This window comes from Eubalaena glacialis, chromosome 2 (genome assembly GCF_028564815.1).
Source record: "Eubalaena glacialis isolate mEubGla1 chromosome 2, mEubGla1.1.hap2.+ XY, whole genome shotgun sequence".
NCBI lineage: Eukaryota > Metazoa > Chordata > Mammalia > Artiodactyla > Balaenidae > Eubalaena > Eubalaena glacialis.
In genome coordinates, this window is record NC_083717.1 from 189,865,182 (window position 1) to 189,889,788 (window position 24,607).

Consider the following 24,607-nt stretch of genomic DNA (forward strand, 5'->3'; position numbering starts at 1 on the left):
AACAGCCTGGGGGCTGACCCCAGCCTCACTGAGCTCTTCAACCTCCCCGCCTGCCTTGGTTGCTTTCCCCCAAAGCAGGATGCACGGCCTTCAGACAAGAAGTCTCTGGGTCTGGCCCCTCCCCTCCAGTGACACCTCCCTGCCTTGGTTTAGGACTTGGACATCGGAGGCTCCTGGGAAAGATATCCCAAATCTAGAGACCAGTTTTTCTTCTTCTTCCTTCCTTCCTTCCTCCCTCGCCCCTCCCTCCCTCCCTCCCTTCCTTTCTTTTTCTCTGCGCTGCACAGCTTGCAGGATCTTAGTTCCATAAACAGGGATCGGACTCGGGGCCGGGCAGTGAAAGCCCCGCGTCCTAACCACTGGACCACCAGGGAATTCTCAAGACCAGTTTCTTTGAGGGCACAAAACCTAGTCTGTCTTCTGCACCCTCACCTGAGCAGGAAACCCACCAGCAGAGGGGACCCTGGGGTTCTGTGCCAGGGCCGGGCACGGAGTGGAGAGCTCACTGTACCCCACGCCCATCTGCCTCCAATTCACATGAGCAGACAGATATGGAACCTTTTCAACTGGACATTAATCATTCACAGCAATTAGATCCTCGAGACCTCGCAGAGGGAGTGCGATGAGCCCAGGAAGGAAGGAAGCCCCGAAGCGCTAAGCAGCATGGCTGCGCCAACCTAAGTGTGCGGACACCAAGGGAGATAAAGGCCCCGGGTCGCTCCCTCTCACCTGCCGCGTGCAAAGCCCCAACTGTGATCAGATGGTAGAGGGCTGCGCTGCGAAACGCTCGGTGGATTATTCTGCAGTAAGGTATAATTGAAAGGATTAACACGAAGGCGATGTTTCCCTTCCAAAAATTCGAGGAACGCCAAAACGACTCTCATCTGGTCTGCTATGACTCATGTTTTAATAGAGGAACTTAATTTTCACTTCTGAGGAATTTGGGCTCCGGGAAACATCGCCTAAGAAACACTCGTTTTGCTGCACCGACAAGAAGTACCGCCACGCCGAAAGTAAAAATAAAGGTCCCCCAGCCTGTCCCCTGTCTCCCAGAATCCACTGTCATCCATCGGGTGGGGCCTCCATACGCTGGGACAGAGCCCGAGGTCTCAGGGGAAAGGGTGGGGTCTGAGGTCAACCAGGCAGGTCCTAACTTGGCGTGGTGGCCCTTCCCGTCTCAGAGGCACTGCTCAGGCCGGGCCTACCCAGAAGCACCTGGCAACACTGCACAGCAGCCCCTGGCACGGTACACTGTGTGGGCAGGATGTGAGGCTCCTGAAGAGGGACGGTCTCCATACCCCGACCCTATGGTATCCTCCGCCCAGCAGCACTGGCTCCCAGGAGACTTAAGCCCCAGGACACTGACTCCTGCCCCTGCCTGAGCCTGGTCCTCACGCCCAGCAGGGGCCGATGGAACCAGGGCTCAGAGGTCAGGACAACCTGTCACCACCCACCAGCTGCCTGATTAGTGGAGGCAAGATTCCCTACCTCCATGATGAGACATCACAGAAGCTCCAGAGACGCCCATCCCTTCCCAGACCCCGCCCTCCTCGCACCATCCATGTGCCCACATCCGTGTCCCTGCCCTGAGCCCCACGGAGACCCTGCCCCCCCCGGGGACCCTCCAGACACCCCACCCCACTCCGGATTCCAACAAGTGTTGAGTTTTACCTAAAAACTGAACCCACGATGAGCATCTGGGGTGCAGATTTCTTGCAACCAGCAGTACCTGGCAAGCCTCTGCTTTTCTGCCTCTTTACCTTCCCAGCTGTATTTTCGTATTTACATTGCCCCCAGCAGGTCCCTAGCGCCCACAGCATCTAGCTGATGGATGGTTCCTGAAGGGGAGTAGGGATCATGGGGGCCGGCTTGAGGCCGCAGCACCCGAGTACCATCGTCACACCATGGAAGAGACCCACAGGTGAGAATTTCCCATCAAGCATGCCTGGACAGAGGATGCGCCAAGATACCACCAATCTCAGGTGCTCATCACCGCATCCTGGCAGCTCTTCTGTTACCTGACGGGCCGCAGCAGGAGTCCCTTCTCTGTGCTGCGCGCCATTCACCAAGGCTTCCGCAGGACCCGACAGTGACCAGGATGGCGCCTGCCACCCCTACCCCAACCCTGCAATGGAGAACAGATATCCAGATCCCCTCCCCAACTCTTCCCCACCTCTGCTCCGGCCAAGGGAGAGGCGCTCATTTATAAGTTGCAGATAATGTCACCCACCATTCATCCAAATGTGTCACTTACATCCCATTAGACAGTAATTATTTTTTAATTAAAACTAAGAAAACTGGCATGCCTGTGCCGACTTTATGCATCTGTTATGGGTTAAAATAGCTTTTAAAAAATGTTTCGGAGACCGCAGTCTATTGTGGCCATGGCCTCTGCCAAAGAAAACGCAAGCTTGCTTATTTTCTCTGTGGGGCGCGACAGCGCCTGTGTGTGCCGGAACAGAATCGGCTGGCCGTGAAAAGAATTCTAAATAAAACACAAACATGGAATTTGGCAACGCCACAGAAGCAAGCTTAAGACTAATTCCAGCATGCGGACGGCTCTCACATAGTAAGTCTGGCTCCAGCATAAATGAAACCAGGCACTGTAAAATACCAAGCAAGTTGGAGTTTCAACTTAAAGGGACAGAACGCTGGTTCCAGGTATAAAAGCTTATTAAGCCGGCTCACACTGGCTCCATAAATCCATAGGTTATTAGCTGTTTGCTTTCAGCCAATCCCTCTTAAAGAGATGCATATTAGGAGAGAGAGAAAGAGAGAAGGAGAAATGAAAACCATCACTTTGCACTTGACTTTTAGCGCAGCCATTCTGGAAATACTGTGTTCATTATCTCAATTAGAGGAGAGAGACTATCAGACCTCAAATACACACAAACCCAGAAGGGAGGGGAAGGTGAGGGGGGGCCCGAGGGATGCAAGGTAAGAAAGCCCATCGCGTGGCAAAGATGAAAACGGTCCCCCCCCCCGGGAAACCAGAAACATCAGGGGGTGGGACTCGGCCACAGGGGGAAAGCCATGTGGATGCTGGAATACCCCCACCCAGGGAGACAGCAATGGTAAGGATTTTGATAATAATTACAGCAACAATAAAAATAATGTAGTCATACCTGCTACTGTTCACCACCTTTCATATACCAGCTGCGGCTGAAGGTGGTATAGTATGACAGGGACAGTTCTAAAGTCTAATCAAGTGGTTAAGGGCTCTGAAGTCAGACTTGCCTCAGTTTCCAAATGTGTAAAATGGGGATAACAGTGCCTTCCTCACAGAGCTGGGGTGAGGGATGCTGAGGATGGAGCCCCACGGTAAGCATTTAGCAAAGCACCCCTGTCAGAGTTGGGACTTGAACTCAGCCGTCCAAAGGCAAAGCTGGCACCCCCCCACACACACACACACTCTCCTGGGCAGGGCACCCACGGGACTGGCCAGATTTTCCGGACTGGGAACTGCGGGCTCCCTCTGAGATTGGGGTGGGGCAGGGGCCGCAGTCTCCCCCAGAAGGTACTGAGAAGGCCAGTTCATCCCCAGAGAGAGACTTGCCCTCAAAGGCTTCAGCAGACCTCAGCGCTGAAACATGATCGCACACACCGCAATCCAGGAAGAACTGCAAAGTTCAGGGAAGAAAAATAATCAAAAGTGTCTCCACCATAAACACCCGGCCCTGGGCAGAGGTGCGGGCGGGGAAGGGCCCTGTTCTGTGCTGAGAGTGCTTCCACACCACCACACACACACACACACACACACACACACACACACGCTTATATACACACACTCACATATACACACACATGTATGCATGTACAGACATATAAACACATGCACTCACATATACACTCATACTCACATATACATACAAAATACACGCATGTGCGTATACATACACACACACATGCACATACATACATACACACACTCACATTTACACACACATGTATGCATGTACAGACATATAAACACATGCACTCACATATACACTCACACTCACATATACGTACAAAATACATGCACATGCGTATACATACACACACATGCACATACATACATACACACACTCACATATACACACACATGTATGCATGTACAGACATATAAACACATGCACTCACATATACACTCACACTCACATATACGTACAAAATACACGCACATGTGTATACATACACATGCATGCACAAATACACACATTCACATACACACACACATGCATACATACACACACTCACATGTACATACACACGTATGCATGTACAGACATATAAACACATGCACTCACATATACACTCACATATACATACAAAATACACGCACATGCGTATACATACACATGCATGCACAAATACACACATTCATATACACATACACACAAATATACACTCAGATATTAACACACAAACACACTGGGCCTCCTATTACGGAGTCTGTGCCAGGCCCAAGGACCTGGCAGAGGCAATGGGAAAAACCAGGGAGAATATTACATGAGGCGATGTTTTGCTCCAAATGAAAAAGCTATGGAATGTTTTCCCTCAAGTCTTGGTTATTTCTTGCAGGTCCACTCAGACCCGGCTCATCACAGCCTCGCCCAGAGGGAAGCCCTGACCCTCCTGGTCCCGGAGTTAAACCAGCTTCAGTCCTCCCAGTGGACCAGGTGTGGCCACAGTCAGGCCGCTCAGAGACTATCCTCCCAGCAAAGATATGCACGGCCAAATGGGGGTTCCTGACCCTCTGACCCACCCCCCGTCCCCACCCTGCTCCACAGGCTGTCGCACCCTGACGTGGTGACATCACACATGTGCATCTTCCTGAAAAGATGCTCGACGTCTTAGAAAATGCAGACTAAAAATACCCCTGGCTTCTCAGCGCCGGTTTACAAAAATAATTATATTTTCTTAAAAAAAAGTAGATTATAGGCAACTATGTGTCCGGCTATTTTTAGCTTCTATTCAACTCTACTAATTTTTTCTCATAATAATCATTGCAGACTTTTTTTTTTAAAGCCACCCGCCTCTCTGTTAATAATTGTGTTCTGACTTGGCACGGGGGATTCGAGGGAGGGCACACAGCCTTCCGTAAACCATGCAGGTCTGAGTGCTGCCCAGAGGTGACAGCGTCTGAGAATCACCGAATTCCTGGGGGAAGGAACATGTGGCCATTCCACCGGAGACCAGCTCCAAGTTCAACCCACCACACATTTGGGGGACTCCCCGCATGTGTCTGAATCTGTCTCAGACCTCAGGAGTTCACAGAGGGCACCGAACTGGGGTTCCTGGCCTGGAGGGGCTCACAATCCAGGAAGGGGTATGTCGTGGGTTGAATGGCGGCCCCCCGAAATGAAACACCCATAACCAAATCCTTAGAATCGTGAATATGACCTTATTTGGAAAAAGGGTCATTGCAGACATAATTAAGTTCAGAATCTGAGATGTTGCCCTAGATTACCCGGGTGGGCTCTAAATCCAATGACAATTGTCCTTTTAATTATCCAGGAGGGAAGACAGACCCCCAAGGAGGAGGCCACGTGACCAGGGAGGCAGAGACGGGAAGGATGCGGCCACAAGCCAAGGAATGCCCGGAGCCACCAGAAGCTGGAAGAGGCCAGGAGCAGATTCTCCCCTTCAGAGGGGGCACAGCCCTGCTGACATCTTAGCAAGGCTGGCATGATGACCCCCAAGCAGAGGCAGACAGGAGAGGCTCAGAGAGGGGCAGCACAGGCCCCGGGACACCAGCCAGCTCTAACCTTGCCCCCAGGTGTCCCTGCTCTAAATACACTTTCTGCTGAACTGAACCCAAATCAACGCCCTGAGGACACAGCAGGAAGGAAAGTGAAAACTGTCCATTTGCAAAATTTTCTTCCCCTCAACTCTCAAGCTAGTGAAATGTTTAGCTGACAGCCAAAAACCAACATCTGGGAGACGGGGCCATGGTGGGGAAGCGTTTACAAGAGAGATTGATGTTAGAGACCCTGAAAGGAACTGAAGACACTGGCCCGTGACCAGGGCCACAAGCACCAAGCCTGAGTCAGGGGGGGCCGGTTCCATGCCGGACGCTCAGGCCTATTAACCACATAACCTGGGCCAGCTGGTGTCCACATCCCTGAGACTCGGGGTCCTCAACTATAAACTCCAACGATCAGGTGAGGAGACTGGGCCCCTTGAGCCCTGCTGGCAAGGAATGTGAAACGGTGCAGACACTGTGGGAAACATGTGGGCGGTTCCTCATTGAGTTAAACTTGAATTACCATATGATCCAGCAATTCCACTCTGGGTATTCACCCAAAGAACTGAAGGCAGGGTCTCCCACTATTATGCGTACACCCACACTCCCAGCAGCACTATTCACAGTAGCCAGAAGGTGGAAATAACCAGCGTCCATCACAGGATGAATGGATCAACTCTGGTCCAGCCACACAATGAATATTACTCAACCTTCAAAAGGAAGGTGTAACCTCTATGGGAAAAGAATCTGAAAAAGAATGAATATATATATATGAACTGCATCACTTAGCTGTATACCTGAAACTAACACAACATTGTAAATCAACTCTACTCCAACAAAAAATAAAAATTATATTTAAAGAAAGAAAGAAAGAAAAAGGAAGGTGATTCCGACACATGCTGTAACCTTGAGGGCCTAATGCTGAGTGACACAAGCCAGACACCAAAAAGACCGTGATTCCACTCATAGGAGAGCCCCCGAGTGGTCAGACTCATAGAGACAGGAAGTGGAATGATGGCTGTGGGCTGGAGCGGTGGGGGGGTGGGGGGATGAGTGTTTAATGGGGACAGAGCTTCCATTTGGGATGACAAAAAAGTGCTGGCGATGGATGGCGGTGATGGTAGCAGAACAATGGGACTGTACTTAATGCAACTTGACTAAAAAGGGTTAAAATGGTACATTTCATGTTTTGCATAGTTTACCATGATTAAAAAAAAAAAAAAAAAATTCCAGCACACATAGGCTCAAACCGTTGCGAGAAAGAATCGGTGCAGATGATCGTATGCAGCCCGTGCACACAGTGGGCCCTCAAGCAGTGGTTCCCTTTACTAGTAAAGCAAGAATAAAACAAGGCGCTGGTGAATAAAGCACAAGGAAATTCAAGACAAGGGCGCCTGCGTCAGAAAGCACTGCTTACATACAGCTCCAAGGGCGACTCAGGCACCCGGGGGCCTGGTCCCACCAGCCACTCCTCACCTCTTATGAACAAAGGCAATCATTAAAAATGTCTGGGCTTATGAAGAGACTCCAACTGCCCCTGTCTCTGCAGGTAGTGACTCCGTTTTTGCATTAACCTCCCTGGAGAAGTTCCGAGCCCTATGATCCCTGCCGCCAAAATCATAAAACACAGGCATTCTTATCACCCCGAGCTGCTCTGTGATTCATAACTTGCTCCTCTCCCTCACACCTGCCAGGTAGAAGGCCAGCAGGTGGGCAGTCTGGGAGCCAGAAAGCAAGAAAAGGAGCAGGCTGTGGTTCCCAGACCCGAGGAGACCTGGGTTCAAATCCCACCTCTGCCGTCTACCAGCTGTGCAATTCCAGGCAAGTCGCATCACCTCTCTGGTCACAGTCTCGTCACCTGTGAACTACAGAATAGGTTGCCTTCCTAAGGGAGAAGCTTACATGTGTGGGAAGGGCCCTGCAGAGAGCCTGATGCACAGTGGGGACACAAAAACGATGACCAGGCCATGACCCGGTGGGCCCCTGCTGAGTGTAAGGACATTGATGGGAGAGGAAATCACGGTGGATGCATCACCCACCCTGACCACACACCGTGGTCACACCCCACCCCCACCCCGGGCTCTCGGTTATTATTAAATAACACCCAAGGAGGGGGTGGGAGTGACGGGCAGGCTATGATTCCCCATAGGTATAACGCCGGGCAGCTCCGGGCAGCTAAACCCCACACAGAGGGACCCCTGCCCGCCAAGGGTGTCTTCCCATCGTTTTTTGGATTAAATTGGCCAGCCTTGATTATGTTTGGATAAACTTTATTTCATGGTTTAGACTATTTGGGTTTGATTGTGAAATATGTACAGTACGCAGCCCCTCTGCCCCGACCGGCCCTGGGGTTTGAAAAGTCAAGTACATCTTGTTCCTCCCACCAAAAAAGCAACAAAGAACACCTCCAGCTGTAAGGATGGTGAAAAGTTGGTTTCTCCTGAAGGAGGAGAAATTGCTTCTAGGGAACTGTGTATGAAAATGAGATGGGAACAGCATTCCCTGTATTTATTTGGCTTGCTCTCACAAACATGAACACACCTTTTCTGGGTCTTCATCATCCACCAGCACCCAGAGGGCTCGGCCAGCCCAAGCACTGGGAAGACCAAGATAGGGATATAAGTCAACCTGGTATGTGAAGGAATTTGAGGTTGATTTGATAAGAAAAGCTTTTCCCATGCTCCAGGCCTCTTCTTCAATGTCAAAACTTCCCTCTGGTGGTCTGAGGGTCCAGAAAAACTCTGTGTCCCCGCAAGTCACTAACAACTCAGACTCCTTAGGGGCCAGCCGGGGCTACAGAAGGCTCACTGGGTCAGCAGGACCCCTCTTGGCAGGTACCCACACCCACATCTGTCACTGACCCACGCCTTGGAAGAATCCTGTCCCCTCCGCCAGCCTCACCTTCTCCATCAGGAAAACCCCAGTGGTCCTCGGGGGCCCTCCCAGCTCCCACAAGCCCAGTTGTTTAACTTCCTTTAAGCAGAGAAAGGCATCACGGAGCGTGTACCTTGCACTCTGTGCTCCCCCACTGCCGTGAGCTCCTCTAGGGCAGAGACCCCAGGGAGCTCATTCCTGGATCCCTGCATCCAGCCCAGATCAGGCACCAGCACGATCGGTGAAGGAAGGAAGACGCAGGGGACTCTCCCAGGATCGTGTCTGAATGTGGTCTGGTCTCTCACGGGTGAGCTGCTTTCCTGTTGCCCACGTCTGAGCCACCAAGCAGTCCAACGTGAAGCCGGAAGGGAGAGCCGAGAACACTACTTCACAGCTGGCCAGACCTGAGTTCCGATCTCAGTTCTGCTGTTTGTGTGCTGTGTGACCCCCGGGGCATTGCTTGGCCTCTCTGAGCCCCAGTATCCTCATGAGCAAAAGGATGGAGCTGCCTTTCCTTACAGGTGTTATGACGACGGGTGACTGAGTGAGGTATGCAAAGTGCCCAGGACAGTGCTGGGAACTAGCAGGCCCTTCAGACACAGCGGCAAGTCTTAGCAGCAGTGATGGCGGTGGGCCTTCCTCCTCTTTCATTCATGCTAAGAAAACCTCCCAGGCAGGACTTTCAAAGAGATGGCAACCAAGTCATCATCGAGGTACAGGGTACCCAAGGCTTTTCAACAGCCCAGCCTTCTCCTTCCTGCCCCCCACACTTCCCTCTGCCTCTGCTTCCCCACGTGCTGGTGATCAGCAGTGGCCACCCCAGAGTGGAGGCCCATCAGGGGACCCTCCAAGGCAGGGATCAAGAGCAGATACTTCTACTGTCCCCATTTCCCAGATGGGGAAACTGAGGCTTGGAGAAAGAAAGTGGCTGGCCCAGGGTCACATATTGACACCCGTGCACCTTGAGAACAAGGACTAAGCACGGTCCCATCTCTGGAGCTTCCCACAATGCCTGCAGCTCTTCCGCCATTATGTGTCCACTATGGCATTTAAGTTCAAGCATAAATCCATGCCACAGAAGAGATGCCCAAGAAGAGATGGAGCTGCCAGCGATCAAAGCACAACCACAGAACGTCTCAAACCTGGGATGCACAGAGGCAGGTCCCCACTGCAGATGGCAAAACTGGGGGTCCGAGAGGCTAGGTGCAGGGCTCCCCAAAGCAAAATTTCTATCCGTTGCCAAATCTAACTGCACGTTTCATGTGGCTTCAGCTAGACGATGAATTTCCTTCTCCAGTTTTCAATATGAACTCAAGAGGGGCAGTATAGCCTAGTGGGCAGAGCCTGGGGGGGGACTCGGTCCAAGCTGGCTCTGCCACACACATCTTGTGGTCTCTTCCCCACTCTCTGCCTCGGTGTCCCCATCTAGACAATGAAGGGGTTGGGTGAGATGATCTCTCGGGGCCCCTGATCCTAGATCGTTTAAAATTAACTCAAGCCTTCAGGTCACCAGAGGCGGACCCATTTCTGGAGCATTCCATCCAAGCAGAGGGCGCACAGCCTCCTCTGCCCCTTTCAGGTTCCCTTTCAAGCTGCAGAACGTGGCCGCCTTGCTCTGAGATCTCTGATGTCGGTGGTCAGTGCTGGTTCTTCACATCCACTAACTGCTTTAAAGCGCTGCACCCAGCGCTGCATTAAAAATTAATTACACATGCTATTCTATTGCCAGTGCATAATGTAATGAGCACCAGCTGTGCTAAACAGCCAAACTCCTTTTTAAGACAGCTATAAAAAAAAAAGAAAGAAAGAAAGAAACTGCACTTCCAAATGCCTCTCCTGTCAGAGCAGAAAAACAGCAACATCTTGTGCGGATTTGAACAGAACTCTTTGATTTAGCTCTGCCTTCAGAACGTCTGAAGGGCCGGCTTGGAGAGGGAAACGAAATCTGGTGAGGCTGCACCGGTCTCCACTCCGGGATGTTGCTGGGACCCCCCTTTTATCTAAGGACAGTCACGCGGGTAGGTCCCCCTGCCCCCCACTAGGCAGCCTCGCACTCCTTCTGGCCCCCAATCCCCGTCTGGCACCCGGTGGTGCTGGAGGAGATGTGAGTCTGCAGCTCTGGCGGACAGGGGACTTTTCTGGAGTCCACCCAAGCCCTGCCATCCTCCGTCCCGGGAGCCCTGCAGCTCTCCATGGCCTCTCCCGGCACTTCCTCCAATTACTGAAGGAGGTGCCTGGGTTCTAAAGGCAGGTGGTCAAGGGCAGCCTCTGCAGCAGCGTGATCCCAAGAAGCCAGCAGACACCAGAGCAGACTCCAGGAACCACGGATGAGCTGGACCACCAGCCCCTTGCACGATGTAGACACCGGCACAGGGCGTACAGATGACTCTTTAAATTTGTAATAACTCCCCTGAAAGCCCTTCCTCCACAGCGATCCAACCACCATGGCCCCTGGGACCTGGTGAGCCCAGAAAGACCCCACAAGGAATGCGACTTTGCAGAATCAGGAGAAAGGCAAGGGCGTGTCTGGAACCTTCCCCGAGAGAGTGCTTCTGTCCACCCACACTCACCCACACTCACTTCTCTTCTTCACCCCATACTCACCCCTCCCTCCAAGGTCTCCATGGAGGCCCCCACGCCCCACCGGAGCGCCTCTGCACCCCCTGCCCCAGACTGGAGGCATGCACCAGCAGGGGTCTGGAGAGCATTGCCATCTTGGTCCACATCGCCCTGCGGCTGCCCACTGATCCTCCAGTGTCAATCAAACCCAGACCGAAATGAAACTACGGCTTGCTTCTTGTTCTGGTATGAAATGTGCAAAGCACAGACCATATCATTAACATAAAACTTCCAGAAATAAGACCACTTTCCAGACAGACTGTATTAATTGCATCAAGCTTCCACAGCTAGGGTGGTCTAAGCTACGGCATCCCATTGGAAGGATTCGGTTATAAAAACCAACGCAAAATGAACACTGGGATATAATTGAAAGAGGAGAAGACGACAGATTCTACTGTGAAACCCTACTATTTACTTACAGGTATTCTTTTATCTTTATTGTCCCTTTAACCCATGCCAAGAAACCCCAGACTAGTTAAATAACACAGCAAGCACAATTTCAGTAGAAAAGTAAATTGAATTTAACTTTACAAGATTGCCCTGTGATTCCAGCGTATACTAATGACTGCAACTGACTCCTTCCATTAGATCCAAACACTTCACTTCCCCGAGCCGGGATCCTGCGCGTTCTTGCTGAAGACCTTGAACTTCACCAAGCGCATGTATTAATCATCATGGCTGATGACCATTTGTGGCTTTTAAATATGCAATGAAGTTTCTCGGTTCCTTTTCCACTTCCCAATGCTGGTACATGATCTGAGCCAGCCAAGAGGCTAAATGCCTTTAAGAATGGAAACTAGGGATCCAGCTTGATTCCAAACAGAGCCGAGCAGGTAATGATATAACGATGTGAAACCCATCCTGCTCATGCATGAGTCAGAATGTCTGGAGGGCTCGCTCAGCAAGAGGCATTGTTCTCAGCACCTGGCGTGTATGACCTCAGCCAGTCCTCAGAACAAGTCTTCAATGACCCCCATTTTACAGGTGGGGAAACTGAGGCAGAGGGTGGCAACGACTTGTCCAAGGTCACAGAGCCATACAGGACTGAGCAGCCTTCACCCTGCAGTCTGATACTCTGATGACTGCCTCCCAATGGTAGAAACCTCAGAATAGGGAAGGGTTCAGGGGTCCAAAGCCCAGCGGTTCTCTGAACACCCCACCCCTGCCTTGGGAACCCCAGCCAAGTCCCATACCCAGGCATCCCTAGCATCTCAGTAATCGAAACTGATCAATATGTTCTGCTTTAGAGATCAATATGAGGAGCCTCGTTTTTAAATGCTACATATGTACCACACACACGTGTGTATGTGTGTGTGTATACACACACACATATATATATATATATATATATATTTACACAAGGGGAAACTGAGGCCCAGAGAGGGGAAATGACTTATTCAAGGTCACTGGCCAGGTGGAGTAAAGGCCAAGACCACAGCCTTAGACTTTTGATTCCCTGGGCGCCTTGGAGAAGTTCCTACGTGGAATTTCTCAGGGAAGAAATTTCAGTTTCCAGGAACACCCCAACTCAACAGAGTCAAAAAGCAAAGGGGACCCCTCCTTCCCACCGTGACCATCAGAAGGAGATCTGGGGTTGGGGTCCTGGGAGGCGGGGCTGTTTGGGATGCCGCCAGCCGGAAAGGTACACAAACACACATACCTGTGCGGTTTTCTCCCCCATAAAATCACATCCTTCTATAAATAACCTCAAATGCATTCACGGGCATGCAATTAACCTGTGTGAAACACAGTTACACCAGGGTTTTCCGTATTAATTTGAAGAGATAGGTTCAGTGCGTCCTGATCCGAAAAGGGACAGAACAAAGTAAGGACGGCGGCCCCTTTCCATCTTTACAGAGGACCGCTTCTTCCTAACGGGTTACTGGGAATTTAATGACTCCATTCAAACTGCTAATTAAACAGGCACTAAAAACACTTTAGCAGACAGCCCAGTGCCAGGGACAGAAGCCACAAAGGGACCAAAACCACTGGAATAGGATATTTTCAGGTACTGAAACTGATCTGAAAATACGATGGCACAGCCTGGTGCAGGCTAATGACCGCAGACCCATCGATGAAAGATCAGTGCCGGCAATCAGGGTAGAGCGTCGGAAGCTGAGAGTCGGCCCCTTAGCAGGTCAGGAGGAGAGGTCCCAGGGACCCCAGGAATAGACACAGCCCCACCTCACTCCCCTTCCCAGCACTGCCAGCAAGCATAGCGGCTGCTCACGGGCTCTGAGCCCTCACGGCATCAAATTCTAAAATCGAGGAAGGCCTCTAAGCCAGGTGAGTCGACGCCAAAGGTGAAGCAGGTGCAGGATGAGTGACCCAGGATCAAACCCCACTTCTGCTCTTCCATCCCCTCCCTACAGGTCCCCATTCCCACTCCACCACCCGGCCCACCAGACTGCAAGCTGCAGGAGGGCTGGGACCTGCCATGATGGACCGCACTGTGGTTTGCCCTAGAATGAATGAATGGGGAATTCCCCGGCGGTCCAGTGGTTAGGACACCGCACTTCCAGTGCTGGGGGCCAAGGTTCGATCCCTGGTCGGGAAACTAAGATCCCGCAAGACGCGCAGCACGGCCAAAAAAAAAAAAAAATGAATGGATGAATGAATGAATGAGTGAGTGAACGAATGAAGGCGAGCCTCATTTTCTCATCTGTAAAGTGGGGACAGTAAATCCACCTCCTAAGGTGACCGTGAGGATTAAATTCAAGAACGCACACAAAATGCCTAGCACAAGGCAGCACACAGCAGGCCCTCGATTCACGGTCCCTACAAGGAAGCGGGTGGCACTGTGGCTGAGAGAGTGACTGGGTGAGAACGTCCCCAGGATGTAGGCAGAGGCATGTGGCTCAGCGGGCAGAGGGGTGGCCTTGTCGGGAGGCATCCTGACAACAAATCCCAGTTCTGCAACCTGGGCCCAGCCACTCACCCTCCCCGAGCCTCTGCTTCCCCATCTGTAAAACAGGGGTGTAACAGCTCCTGCTCGGGACCACAGCTTCTAAGCAGAGCCAGAGGTTAAGCGAAGCGGAAAGTTAAGCAAAGCCCCAGGCACTCCACTGCCAGGGAAAGCGTGTTCCCGCACCACAGAACTTAACCGAGTCCAGTCATGAACACTCAGGCTGATCTTTGACAGTACGGCCCCCCAAGTGGTTGCAGGGCTGCAGCACTAATTACAGGAAGCCATTAGAGCAGGGCAGCCACCCAGACGGAGCAGGCATGCCACACTCAGCAAGCAGGGATCACAGCACAGACCTACGGAGCTGGGACCGGAGCCCCAATCACCGTGGGCACCCGGGCAGCCCGGGGCAGGGAGCCGGCTTCTTTGTAAGCTGTGCAGACTCCTTCCCAGGTGATTCAGTCTTTGCTTTGTGCGTTCAAGACACAAGCCCAGTACCTATGACGTCACGATCTGTCACAGCAAGGGGTGCTGAAGGCTGCAGGCCACCCCACCAGCAGGAAGGCCCGGGGAGCTCTTGACCCTGGAGCAGGGCCGCCTGTGGCCCTCTGCAGATCTGTGGCTCTAACAAGGACCATCCCTTGGGACAGCTTCAATTAAAAGCAAAACCTGCCCAATAAACATAGTTTTCCTTTTACCACCCGAGTCAAGAGAAAGCCTGCCATGTGCCCGGTGAGAAAGCAGGGACACAGAACCTGCCCCGGCTCGGCACCATCCCTCTCCTTTCCTGGCCCCTGCAGGACACTCGCCACCACCGGTGTCTGTGTCGGCATCCCGGCTCCCGTGGCCTCAGTGCTTTTTGCATCAGGCTCCACGAAGATACTGGGCAGGAGAGGCTGGAATGAGAGGTCCCTGCCTGCAAATTCCAGGGACCCCAGGCCAGAGCAGGAGTTTGGGTTTTGTTTGGGGAGGGAGAAGGGATGTAACAGAGAGCAGGTCGGGTCGCCGCACTGCCCTGTCTGCCCATCTGTATAATGGGCAGCCACGCCGACCCGGAGCTGGGCGCTCAGCCCCGCCCCCTACCCCTACTCCCCACACACCCCCCCACAATGTTTCACTCCCTCCCAGAGCCAAAGCTAACAGGCTCCTTCAGAGAAAACTTTTTCCTAAAAGTTAATGGGCAACACATTCTCGCAAAGAGAAACTCAGCATTTTGGACGGCTCCAGGGATGTACACAGACAACCAAAGAATCTTCTCCTAGCCGTGAGCTGGGGGTGAGGGTACTGGCTGGGGTTGGGGAGAGGGGGCGGCAGTGGCGAGGGCAGAAGAAAACCTCAGATGTTAAACGTTATCCAATTAAACTTTAGCTAAACAGCCCAAAGAGATGAAATTTGGAGGCTGGGGGAAGGCGTTCTGGGAGTGAGACCTCAGAATGGGTGGAGGCACGGGGGGACCTCCTGACCAATGGGGACCAGGGCACCCGGGTACAGTTCTGTCCACATCCTTCGCCACTTCCCCGGCGCCTCCCCAAAAGTGCCTTCCGGGGTGCAGGTTGCACGTCTCCCCTGGGTCCCCATCTTGCCCCAGCCCACCTGGGAGAGGCAGCTGCCAGCCCTGCCCAGGGCACACCCGCCATCCCCGGGAGCCCGCCCCCACCGCGGCCGTCGGTTACCTGACAACTGACACTGGCATCCAAAGGGAGCCTCCGTCTGACCCTCACCCTGAGTCCCGTCACCCGAGACAGGGCGCGCGCTGCAGCACGGCAGGGGGAAGCAGGGCGGTAGAGCGCCCAGGGCACGCAGAGGTGAAGTAATCACAGATGTGTGAGGGTGGGAGGAGGAAGCAGCTATGGGGGCCATCGCTGGCAGCTGGGCAGGCCTGCACGGCCCTGGAGAAAAAACAATAGAAAAGGCTGGTCAGTCGGACCCTGGACTGGGCAAGGGCTTCAGGGTGTGGAACGGGGCCCGGGGCAGAGGGCTGCAGGCTGCCCTTCCAGGGTGGGAGGCTCAGGGTGCCAGCCCCTGTCGGGGGCTTGGCGGGGGCGGGGAGGGGGGATGCAGCCGGGACTCGGGCAGGGGCAGGGGTCAGGGAAGCGGGTGGGGCCTGAGGGGCTCCTACGTCCTCAGCTGCCAGGTTGGGCTGTCTTGGGACCAGACTTCCATCCCAGGGAGGCCTAATGCCGGGGCTGGGACAGATAGGAGCTGTTGGGGGCCCCTGATCCCAGGAAGGTCTCCCCAGGTGGGGACTTCTGGAGTGTTCTGGAGCAGACTCCATTTGGGGATTTGTTTCCCCAAATCTGGGCCACCCCCCTCTGGAAGACCCAGGAAGTTCCAGGCCACCACTGTTCGCTCTATCAGGATGGGCTGCTGGTGCAGGCCTCGGACACCTCCAGGCCACCTCCCAGCGCCTGGGCACTGCTGAGCCTCCAGCCCGGAGGACCGCCAGCCGGTGCCCCCTCCGGCCCACAGTCCTCAGCAACCGACACCTACACGCAGCACCCAAGCCCCAAGGCCTGTGGGACGGCTCTGAACACCCCCCCCCGAGAAAGCCCTGGCACCGCCCAGCACCCCTCTTCACACCTCCCGGGTCTGACAGCCACAGCGCAGGGCCAGGGGCCTGCCTGTCTCCACCAGCCCTACAGCTCGCCCGGGCTCCCCGGCAAGGCCTGCGTTTGATTTGGCCGTTTATCTTAAATGGCTAAGAGACCACCAGGGCAAAACATTTGTGTGAAGCCCTTGCCAAAACCACAAGTGAAGAAGCCCAAATTCCCTGGGTAAATAATTGAGCGGAGAAGCATCAGACAAAAGGAAAACATCAACAAGATGACGGGCAGCTGGGCCCCGGGCCGGCTCTGCCAGGGATGCCACCCCGCACCCCCATGCTGTCAGTGCCCTGCACAGGTCTACAGGGGTGGGGATCTGCCCACTCTACAGCCCCCATGAGGGAGTACCCCCTCCAGAAGAGCCACAGGGCCCTGCAAGCCCACCGCGAGTCAGCAGCCTATCAATCTTGATCGTGAGTGAGCTTCCCAGCATGCCCTTGGGGGCAGGGCTCAGAGACCCACTGCACAGACCAGGAAACTGACCACATGACTGCAGAAAACTGCAGACACCAGCAGCCACCCCCACCAAAATCCCAGCTGGCTGCCTGGCTCCAGAACCAGGGCTCTTTCTCTGTGCCCCCTGTCTCTCCAAAACGGGTATTATCCAGGACCGGGGGCATTAGAGCATTTGAGGACCACTTGCACATGTCCTGCCAAGAGGCCAACGCTAACACCACCACCAGCACCTGGCCCCTCTGGGCCAATGAAGACCTCGTGCTAGGCTAGGCTCGGGGCTCAGGCCATTTCTGAGCCCATGACACAGCCCTGGAAGGTGTGGCCAAGACCTCATGCGCTGTTCCAGCCACAGACACTGAGCGCAAGGCCGTGCCCCAGATTTGGTGCAGGCCCTCAGGAAAGGTCAGCATCTGAGACCAATGTCGGCCACCTCCTCCCGGAAGCCTCCCCTGGCTGGTCCTTGCCTGAAACTCCCCAGCAGCGGACACAGCATGTTTGTCCTGTCAACCACGCCAGCCCCGCGTCACATAATGGAAGGCTCCGGGTCATCGTAGCTGTGACAGCGGCTTTGTGCTGGGCCCCACCACAAGGAGCTGGGCTCACCTCACCACAAACACCCCACTTGGCAGGGAAGACCACCCCCCATTCCACAGGGGGGAAACTGAGGCTCGGGGAGGTCTGGACTCGAACCCAGTGTGTCTCCAAAGCCTGGATGTGCCCTGCCTCCGCCTGGGGCTGCAGCTGGGGTGGAGTAACCAGGGCACCCCAGAATCTTGAGAGGAAGGGTGGGAGGGAGCCTGAGGGTCCTTGGGCTGAGTCGGGCCGCTGGAGGTTACAAGAAACAACTCCGGGCCCCCAGGTTCTGGGTGAGGCCACAGCACAGCCACCACCATTTACCACGGCTGAGAAAACCAGCAGGATGCCCAGGTAACTGCCGTCCCAGGCCGGAAGGGTGCAGAACCTGTGTGTCCATGGTTGGGAGGAAGGACCAAAGGGCGTGTCTGGCCACACCCCTCTCCTTCTGGAAAGGTCGGGCTGAGTTAGGCCAGAGTCTGTAAAGGCAAAAAGTCATCCTCCAACTCAGGTAGGGGTGGGGGGCTGGGCCGCCCCCTGGAGGGGCTTCTGAGTGGCCTCATTAGACTTCTGGCCTCCATGAAGCCCACCTGCTCCAGGGACTGGCTCAGTGGACGCAGGGGAGAGGGCAGCAAGGGTCAGGGGCTTCCAATCCTAAGCTGCCCACAGAGGACCCTCAGGGTGCTCTCAGAGGACCCTCTGCCCTGGGGGAGGTCCCCTCATCCCAGCCGGAGCAGCTTAAACCAGAGCCCTGCCCAAAGGTGGAACTCCAAAAACACTCTTCTGAAGCTGCAAAAGCCCCAGGTGATGCCAGGAGCCACCTATCGTATGATGACAGGAAGTGTCCAGAAGAGCAAATCCACGGAGACTGAGATGGAAAGCAGAGAAGTGGCCGCCAGGGGCCGGGGAGGGGGGCCGGGGGAGTAAGGGCTAAAGGGTAGAGGGTTTCTTTGGGGGGACGATGGAAATGCTCTGGCGTCAGATAGTGTGACGGCTGCACACCATTGTGAACATACTCAAAACCACTGACTGCACACCTTAAACTGGTGAATTTTACATTATGTGACTCTTATCTCAATTTTTTTTAAAGCCCAACATGAAGACTGTCTCTGGCTGCAGCACCTGTCCCAGGCCACCTCCCAGCCCTGGGGGTGGCTGCCTTGAAAAGCGCAGCCAGGGAATCCAGAACGCACTTGACAGAGGACTTGAGACCCTGTGACGAGACTGTGCACCTAAACACAGGCGGAGGAAGCCCAGAGCACAGAGGCTACGCCGCCTCGGAGAGAGGCCCACGTCCGAGGCCCACGTCCGTCTCCTCCTCTGCCATCTCCTGGCCGCGTGACCCGGGCTGAGTCACTGTCTCAGAGCCTCGCCTTTAAAGGAAGGTCAGGACACGCCTGGCCAGAACCAGGCTTCTAGTAAACACCCAATAACCGTCACTATCCTTCATTTATTTTCCATTCTGGAACTTTCCCTAACTCCCTGTGGGTCCTCCCCCACAGCACGGCAGCAAAGGCCACCACCACCCGTCCCCACAAAGCCCTGAAAGGCACTCCTTTAAAAAGGCACTTTCTTTTGAGATCTAGGCCGGCTCCCCCCTGGAATTGGAACAGACACACGTGCACCGAGGTACGTGGCAGAGGGACGCCAAGACGCCACCTCAGCTTTACGTGGGATCCAGGTGGCTTAAAGATAAAATCCCGGCTGGCTCGATTCCTTATCATGGAAGTTCACTTTGGTTAAAGGAAAAAGAAATAAACAATGGCTACATACGTCATCTCTCTTAAGCCCAGCAGCCTTCCTATCAGATAGCTATTAGGACCCTCCTCTCACAAACAAGGAAACTGAGGCTGGGTGTCCAACACCACAGGGCTCAGAGGGCTGAGACTCTCGCTCTATGCAATCCGTACAGAAAGGAACAAAATGACCAAAATTAAGACCCCTAAAATGCTTCCTAAGCTCCAAATCCGGGTGATTTTGAATGCCTCCATTCTGCGGGAGTCTGTAACCACCCATCTCCCTTCTAGAGGGGCCCCGCAGATCGTCCTGCTTCACCCTGCACACATGCGCACTTCCCAGCAAACACGCCCACACGGACTGATGCGGACACAAAAAACTCCCTGGAAAAGCCCCAGCCTGGTTTCCAGGGGAAGGCGAGCCTTTCCCAACGCTGCATCCTCGGTGTCCCCTCCCACATGGGAGGGTTACAGATTCCTAGCTAGCAAGAGGAGTTCTAGAATACACTGTGCAGGAGATGTATATTTTTCTCCCTACTGCTGCCTTTCAATGGATACATTTTTTAAGCCAAGAACTCCTACTGATGGTGCAAAAATGAGTCATAGATCAAGGAGGGAGACAGGGAGTGAGTGCCTGTGAGTGAGGGCCACTGGCAAGGAAACCTGACAGTCCCCGCGCCCCCTCCCCCCATGCCGAGACATTAATTCTCACAAGTCGGAGAAAATTACTATGCATGAATGCAAAAAGCATGATCAGGAGTAATTAACATGGCTTCATATGCAAATTTTATTAATGCAGAAGTACAAAGTCATTATGCAAATGAGACTTACGTCAACTCTCTTGACAAATATTCATCTCTGAGGCTCAAGTTTCTTCCTTTTTATTTATTTATTTAATTTCTCTCCCCCTCCCCCACCTTTTTTTTCCTGGTGGTTTGGTTTGGTTTTTCGATTTTTTTTTTTTTTTTTTTTTTGCAGGTGGGGGGCAGGTAGTGCTGGTGGCCACTTCTGTGGCAGCAAACCACGAGGTCTGTTTGACAAGTCTGCAGAGTTGTTTTTCAACCAGAGAAATTTATTCTTGCATTGTTGATTTTTTTTTTTTTTTTGCGGGGGAGTGCTGCTGGCAGGTACAAGACAGCTCATAGGAGAAGAGGAAAAAGTAAAAAAATTAGAAAAAAGCTCTGGGCAGCAGGCAGCCAATCAAAACGCCAGAGCCTGTAATGAGGGCGATTGATGGCTGTTTGGCTTTTACTGCAGGGTAATGAACTAGACTCCAGTCTGAGGAGGGGGAAAATATGAATATTCATGAGACTGTGCTCCTGCCTTTGATGATTAAAGAAATTTTTAATATTCAAATAAGCACTTGCCAAGTGATTAACAAAGAACATGCACGCAGAAATATGGAAATGGGAGCCGGGAAAGATTTGAGAGGCGAACAGACTGCAGGAAAGGCAGCCCCAAATTTCATAAACAAGATAGGCAGATAACCCAGTTCGCACGCGGGCAAATAAAAACATTTCTTTCGATCGCTTAAATATTTTGCCAGCTACTTTGTCTTAAGGGTGATAAAAATATTATGTATTAAGCGGGAGGGGGTAGCAGGGAGGGAGAAAGAGAGAGAAATCGCATGAAGTCCAATGCTCTGCTCACACCGAAGACTCCTGATCCTGACCCTAGCCCACCTCTCCGCACCCCGATGGGAAATTGGGACTCTTTCTGGTTTGCTAGAGAGAGAAGATGGAGGGAAGACAGCTTAGACTTGAAAACCCAGTGATGGAGGTTCTGGCCTGCCTGTGTGGGGCACTGCGTAGTGGGGATATGGCCTGGGGTTGGCATGTCCACAGCAAGTGGTCATTTGTTGCTTCGAGGCTGGTCCAGAGGCCCAAAGGCAGGGGACCATGACATCTAGAGGCGGAAGGGGTGTGATTCTTAGGGTCTCCAACCTGGAGAGCTCAGGGCCTCCTCTGGACTCAGACCCTGGTCAAAACACCTAAGGAAAGTAGTCATAGGGAATAACAGGTCCATCTCGAGAAGGTGAGCAGACTCAGACTCTAGCACGCGGTCCGGCCTGGGCCTCTGCAGGACCATCGAGGGAAAGGGCTCCATCAATCCAACAGCCTCCATGAGCTGTCTGCTAGGGCTCCTATTTTAACAGCTCCACCACGGGTTCACGGTGAAGCACATAATAACAGTATTAGCTAGTAAAACGATCCTGCGGTTAAAATACATCTAATTAGCAGCCGATGACATCCATTTTGGCAATTTCCTATTTGAAAGAAGCAGAGCGCTACCTTAGAGACAGGCAGTGGATACCTACCCAATAAACCCAGGCCTTTCCATCATCTGTCTCTTTCTCTCTCTCCCTTTTTTGGGGGGACTGGGGAGGGGTGGGTAGAGAGTGGGGAGTGGCTGAGACAGTGGGAATAGAGAAGAAAGATTCTAAGGAGTCTTCTTTGTTACTCAATTTCCGAGCTACAAGGGTCCTGGGGGAGGGGTACTCAAAAAATAAATTCCTTCACTCCACAGGTATTATTTCATGTCTTTTTCTTAGTTTTTCATAACCAAGCTCTGGGAACCAGTGAAGACTAGAACTTGTTTTTCATTTCACTATATATATATATATATATATAAAATAAGACAAAGCAGAAAGGGAATCCAAGGCTTTACGTGAACGCAGTGAGTCGCCGTGAGAACCTGCAAGCCCAAGGTCAGGTCCCCAAGGCAGGCCCCGAAGATGAGTGGGTGTGGGGACATGGCTTGGTCACTGCACCAGAGCGTTTGGGGGACCTAAAAATCCCCTATGGGGCGCTGCGGCTCCCCAAGTCCCACTTCCCACTACTGGATTCACATTTAGTCAGGCAAGTCTGAGCACCCACCAAGGTGTCCCTGGCTGCAGCAGGTTTGGGTTTGGGGGTGCCTGTGTAAGGTCCTTTAGAAGAGAAGCAAGGAAAAGGAGAAATGAGGTCTCACGGGGCTTGCACAGCTGCGTTTCAAGCCTTCCTTTACGGTCATTACAGGAGAGACAAAACACATAGCTCCAATCCATGCCTTTCCTGAGGCTGCACGCTGCAAACAGCAGCCCTCTGGCCTGCCTGAGAGGGTGGAGATTCCGATGCAGGTGGAAGGGGCTGCTTGGCTTCCCTCACTGCAGCCTGGGCCTGGCCGGGCTTAGGAACACCGTGGGTACCCAGTGCCGGGCAGCAGGAGGGAGGCCTGCGAGAACATCTCTGGGCTTAAGGCCAGGTCCACTGCCACTCCCCCAGTGCCCATCCAGAGACCGCCCAGAGCCCTGGGTTAACACCAGGGCATCTTCCTGCACCCACATTCTCAAGAAGGCTTGGCCACCGAGAGGAGGCCAGAAGCACAGCCCTCCCGACACCCCGAGCCAGGCCACCTCCCCCTTGTGCGCCTCCCACCTCCTGTGCTCCTGAGATGTGTCATGGTGAATCACCGCTTCAACTATTTTTGCTCTGCAGTACGCGGCACATTTAATGCATCCCAGAAAAGGGAGAGGCGAGGCGCAGGAACAACCTTGCCCCCCAAAAACACCACCACACCCGCTTTCCTCCTTCCACCAGGGCTCGGAAAGGGAACACCCTCCCGGGCAGCTGCATCTTGCAATTAGAAGCAGGCACACACGCACACCCCCTGGCCAGGTCCAAAAGCACCTGTTCCAATGCCTACCAACCACAACTTCCTCAAGATGCAAGCAGCTGAAACACTCCAGGGCAGCAGATCCGCTTTCCTGCGCCCTGAGCCAAGTATCAGTGAGGCTACATCACAGATTCCAAAACCTTCCCTGGCCCTTCCAAAAGGTCCAATAAGGGAGCAGAGGAAATTTCAGGCACTGCTGGGGAGGCAGGGTGTGGCTGAACCATATTCTGTGAACCATTTCGGGGTAAGATGGAGGCAGCTGAGCAAGTACTCGGGCTGACCATGCCAACCCCTAGTGGGCACCTGCAGGAGAAAGTGCACAGCTTCAACTCTCCTTTTGCTGTCTTTCGGGGAAATCCCTGGAGCTCTCTGAACTGCTGGGATGCCAGTAAACACAATCACTCGTTCTCCAGCCGGGAGGTGAGGCCTAGGCACCGCGGCTTCGAGACACACACAGATAAACAGGTATGAGTCCTCTGGGATGACCTCAGCAGGAAGGGTCGGCCAAATTGGGGCCCACGATCCTGGAATGGGCAGGCCTGGGGACAACAGAAGGTGAAACCATGTGTCTCACTAGCTAGAAAAATGTATGCATGCACATCTATTATAGAGAGATTGTACATATATGCATACACACACACACACACGCACGCAGGCATCCATCAGCGAAGTGGGCATGTTAAAATGTCTGCATGCATTCCACGCAATCTATAGAGGCCAAGGACAAACCAGAGTTGACAGATTCTGTGAATCTCACCAGCAAAAACAGCCGACCAATACCTAGCAGAAGAGTTTCCCCTTTCCCCCTGATTTGGGCCTTCTGATCAGAAGCTGGGTGGCGGCGTCAATCTTCAGCAGTTTCTGCCCTAAAACACAATGTATGCAAGATCCTCAAGGAATCTTCTCTTGGGCTGCATCAGGAGCCACAAACAGCATCAGCACGTACCTTCACGAAGCACCCCTGGGCAAAAAGCTCAGTCTATACGTGGACGTCAGAAGCCGGTTAAATCGTTTGGATTTCAAGCAGGAAGACTTTGGGACTTGGGGTCAGGACCCTGCGGCCCTTTCCCAGATGGCCAAGCTCCAATGACCAGCTTGGCCAGGCAGGCCTTAGACATGTCCCCATTCATTTCAGCCTGGGGGGAGGGGGGAGGGGGAAATCCACAGTCAAGACAGAAGTCACGTGTCACATGAAGGGAAATAAGCCAGGAGATGATTCTTCAGATTTGGTGCCTACAGTGAGTTTTAAACTAAGGGCATATTTTTGTTTCGCGTCAGCATCCACTGGGCCTGGTATCTGAGGGATTCCTGGGAACACCGAATCCTGACATTTGTTTACAAACTGGTGAGTTCACAAGTTGTCGTGGTTTGCAGGTCCCACCAACTCCAACACTGGCTTTGCCATGTGCAGAGCGCACCATGGAACCACAGGACAAAGTCTGAACTATGAGAATCCCAG

General features: G+C 53.2%; 1 protein-coding gene across 4 annotated transcripts in view; it reads right to left on the reverse strand.

Annotated features, from left to right (window-relative positions):
* BCL11B (BCL11 transcription factor B) overlaps positions 1–24,607 on the reverse strand; it is a 90,802-nt gene that overhangs the window by 35,477 nt on the left and 30,718 nt on the right. For 2 of the 4 annotated variants that reach the window (XM_061182885.1, XM_061182884.1), the window contains exon 3: positions 15,800–16,015. The exons of the other annotated variants lie outside the window; for them this stretch is intronic. In XM_061182885.1, the coding sequence (XP_061038868.1) occupies positions 15,800–16,015 (216 nt within the window). The remainder of the gene's footprint in view (positions 1–15,799; positions 16,016–24,607) is intronic. 4 annotated transcript variants of the gene reach the window in all.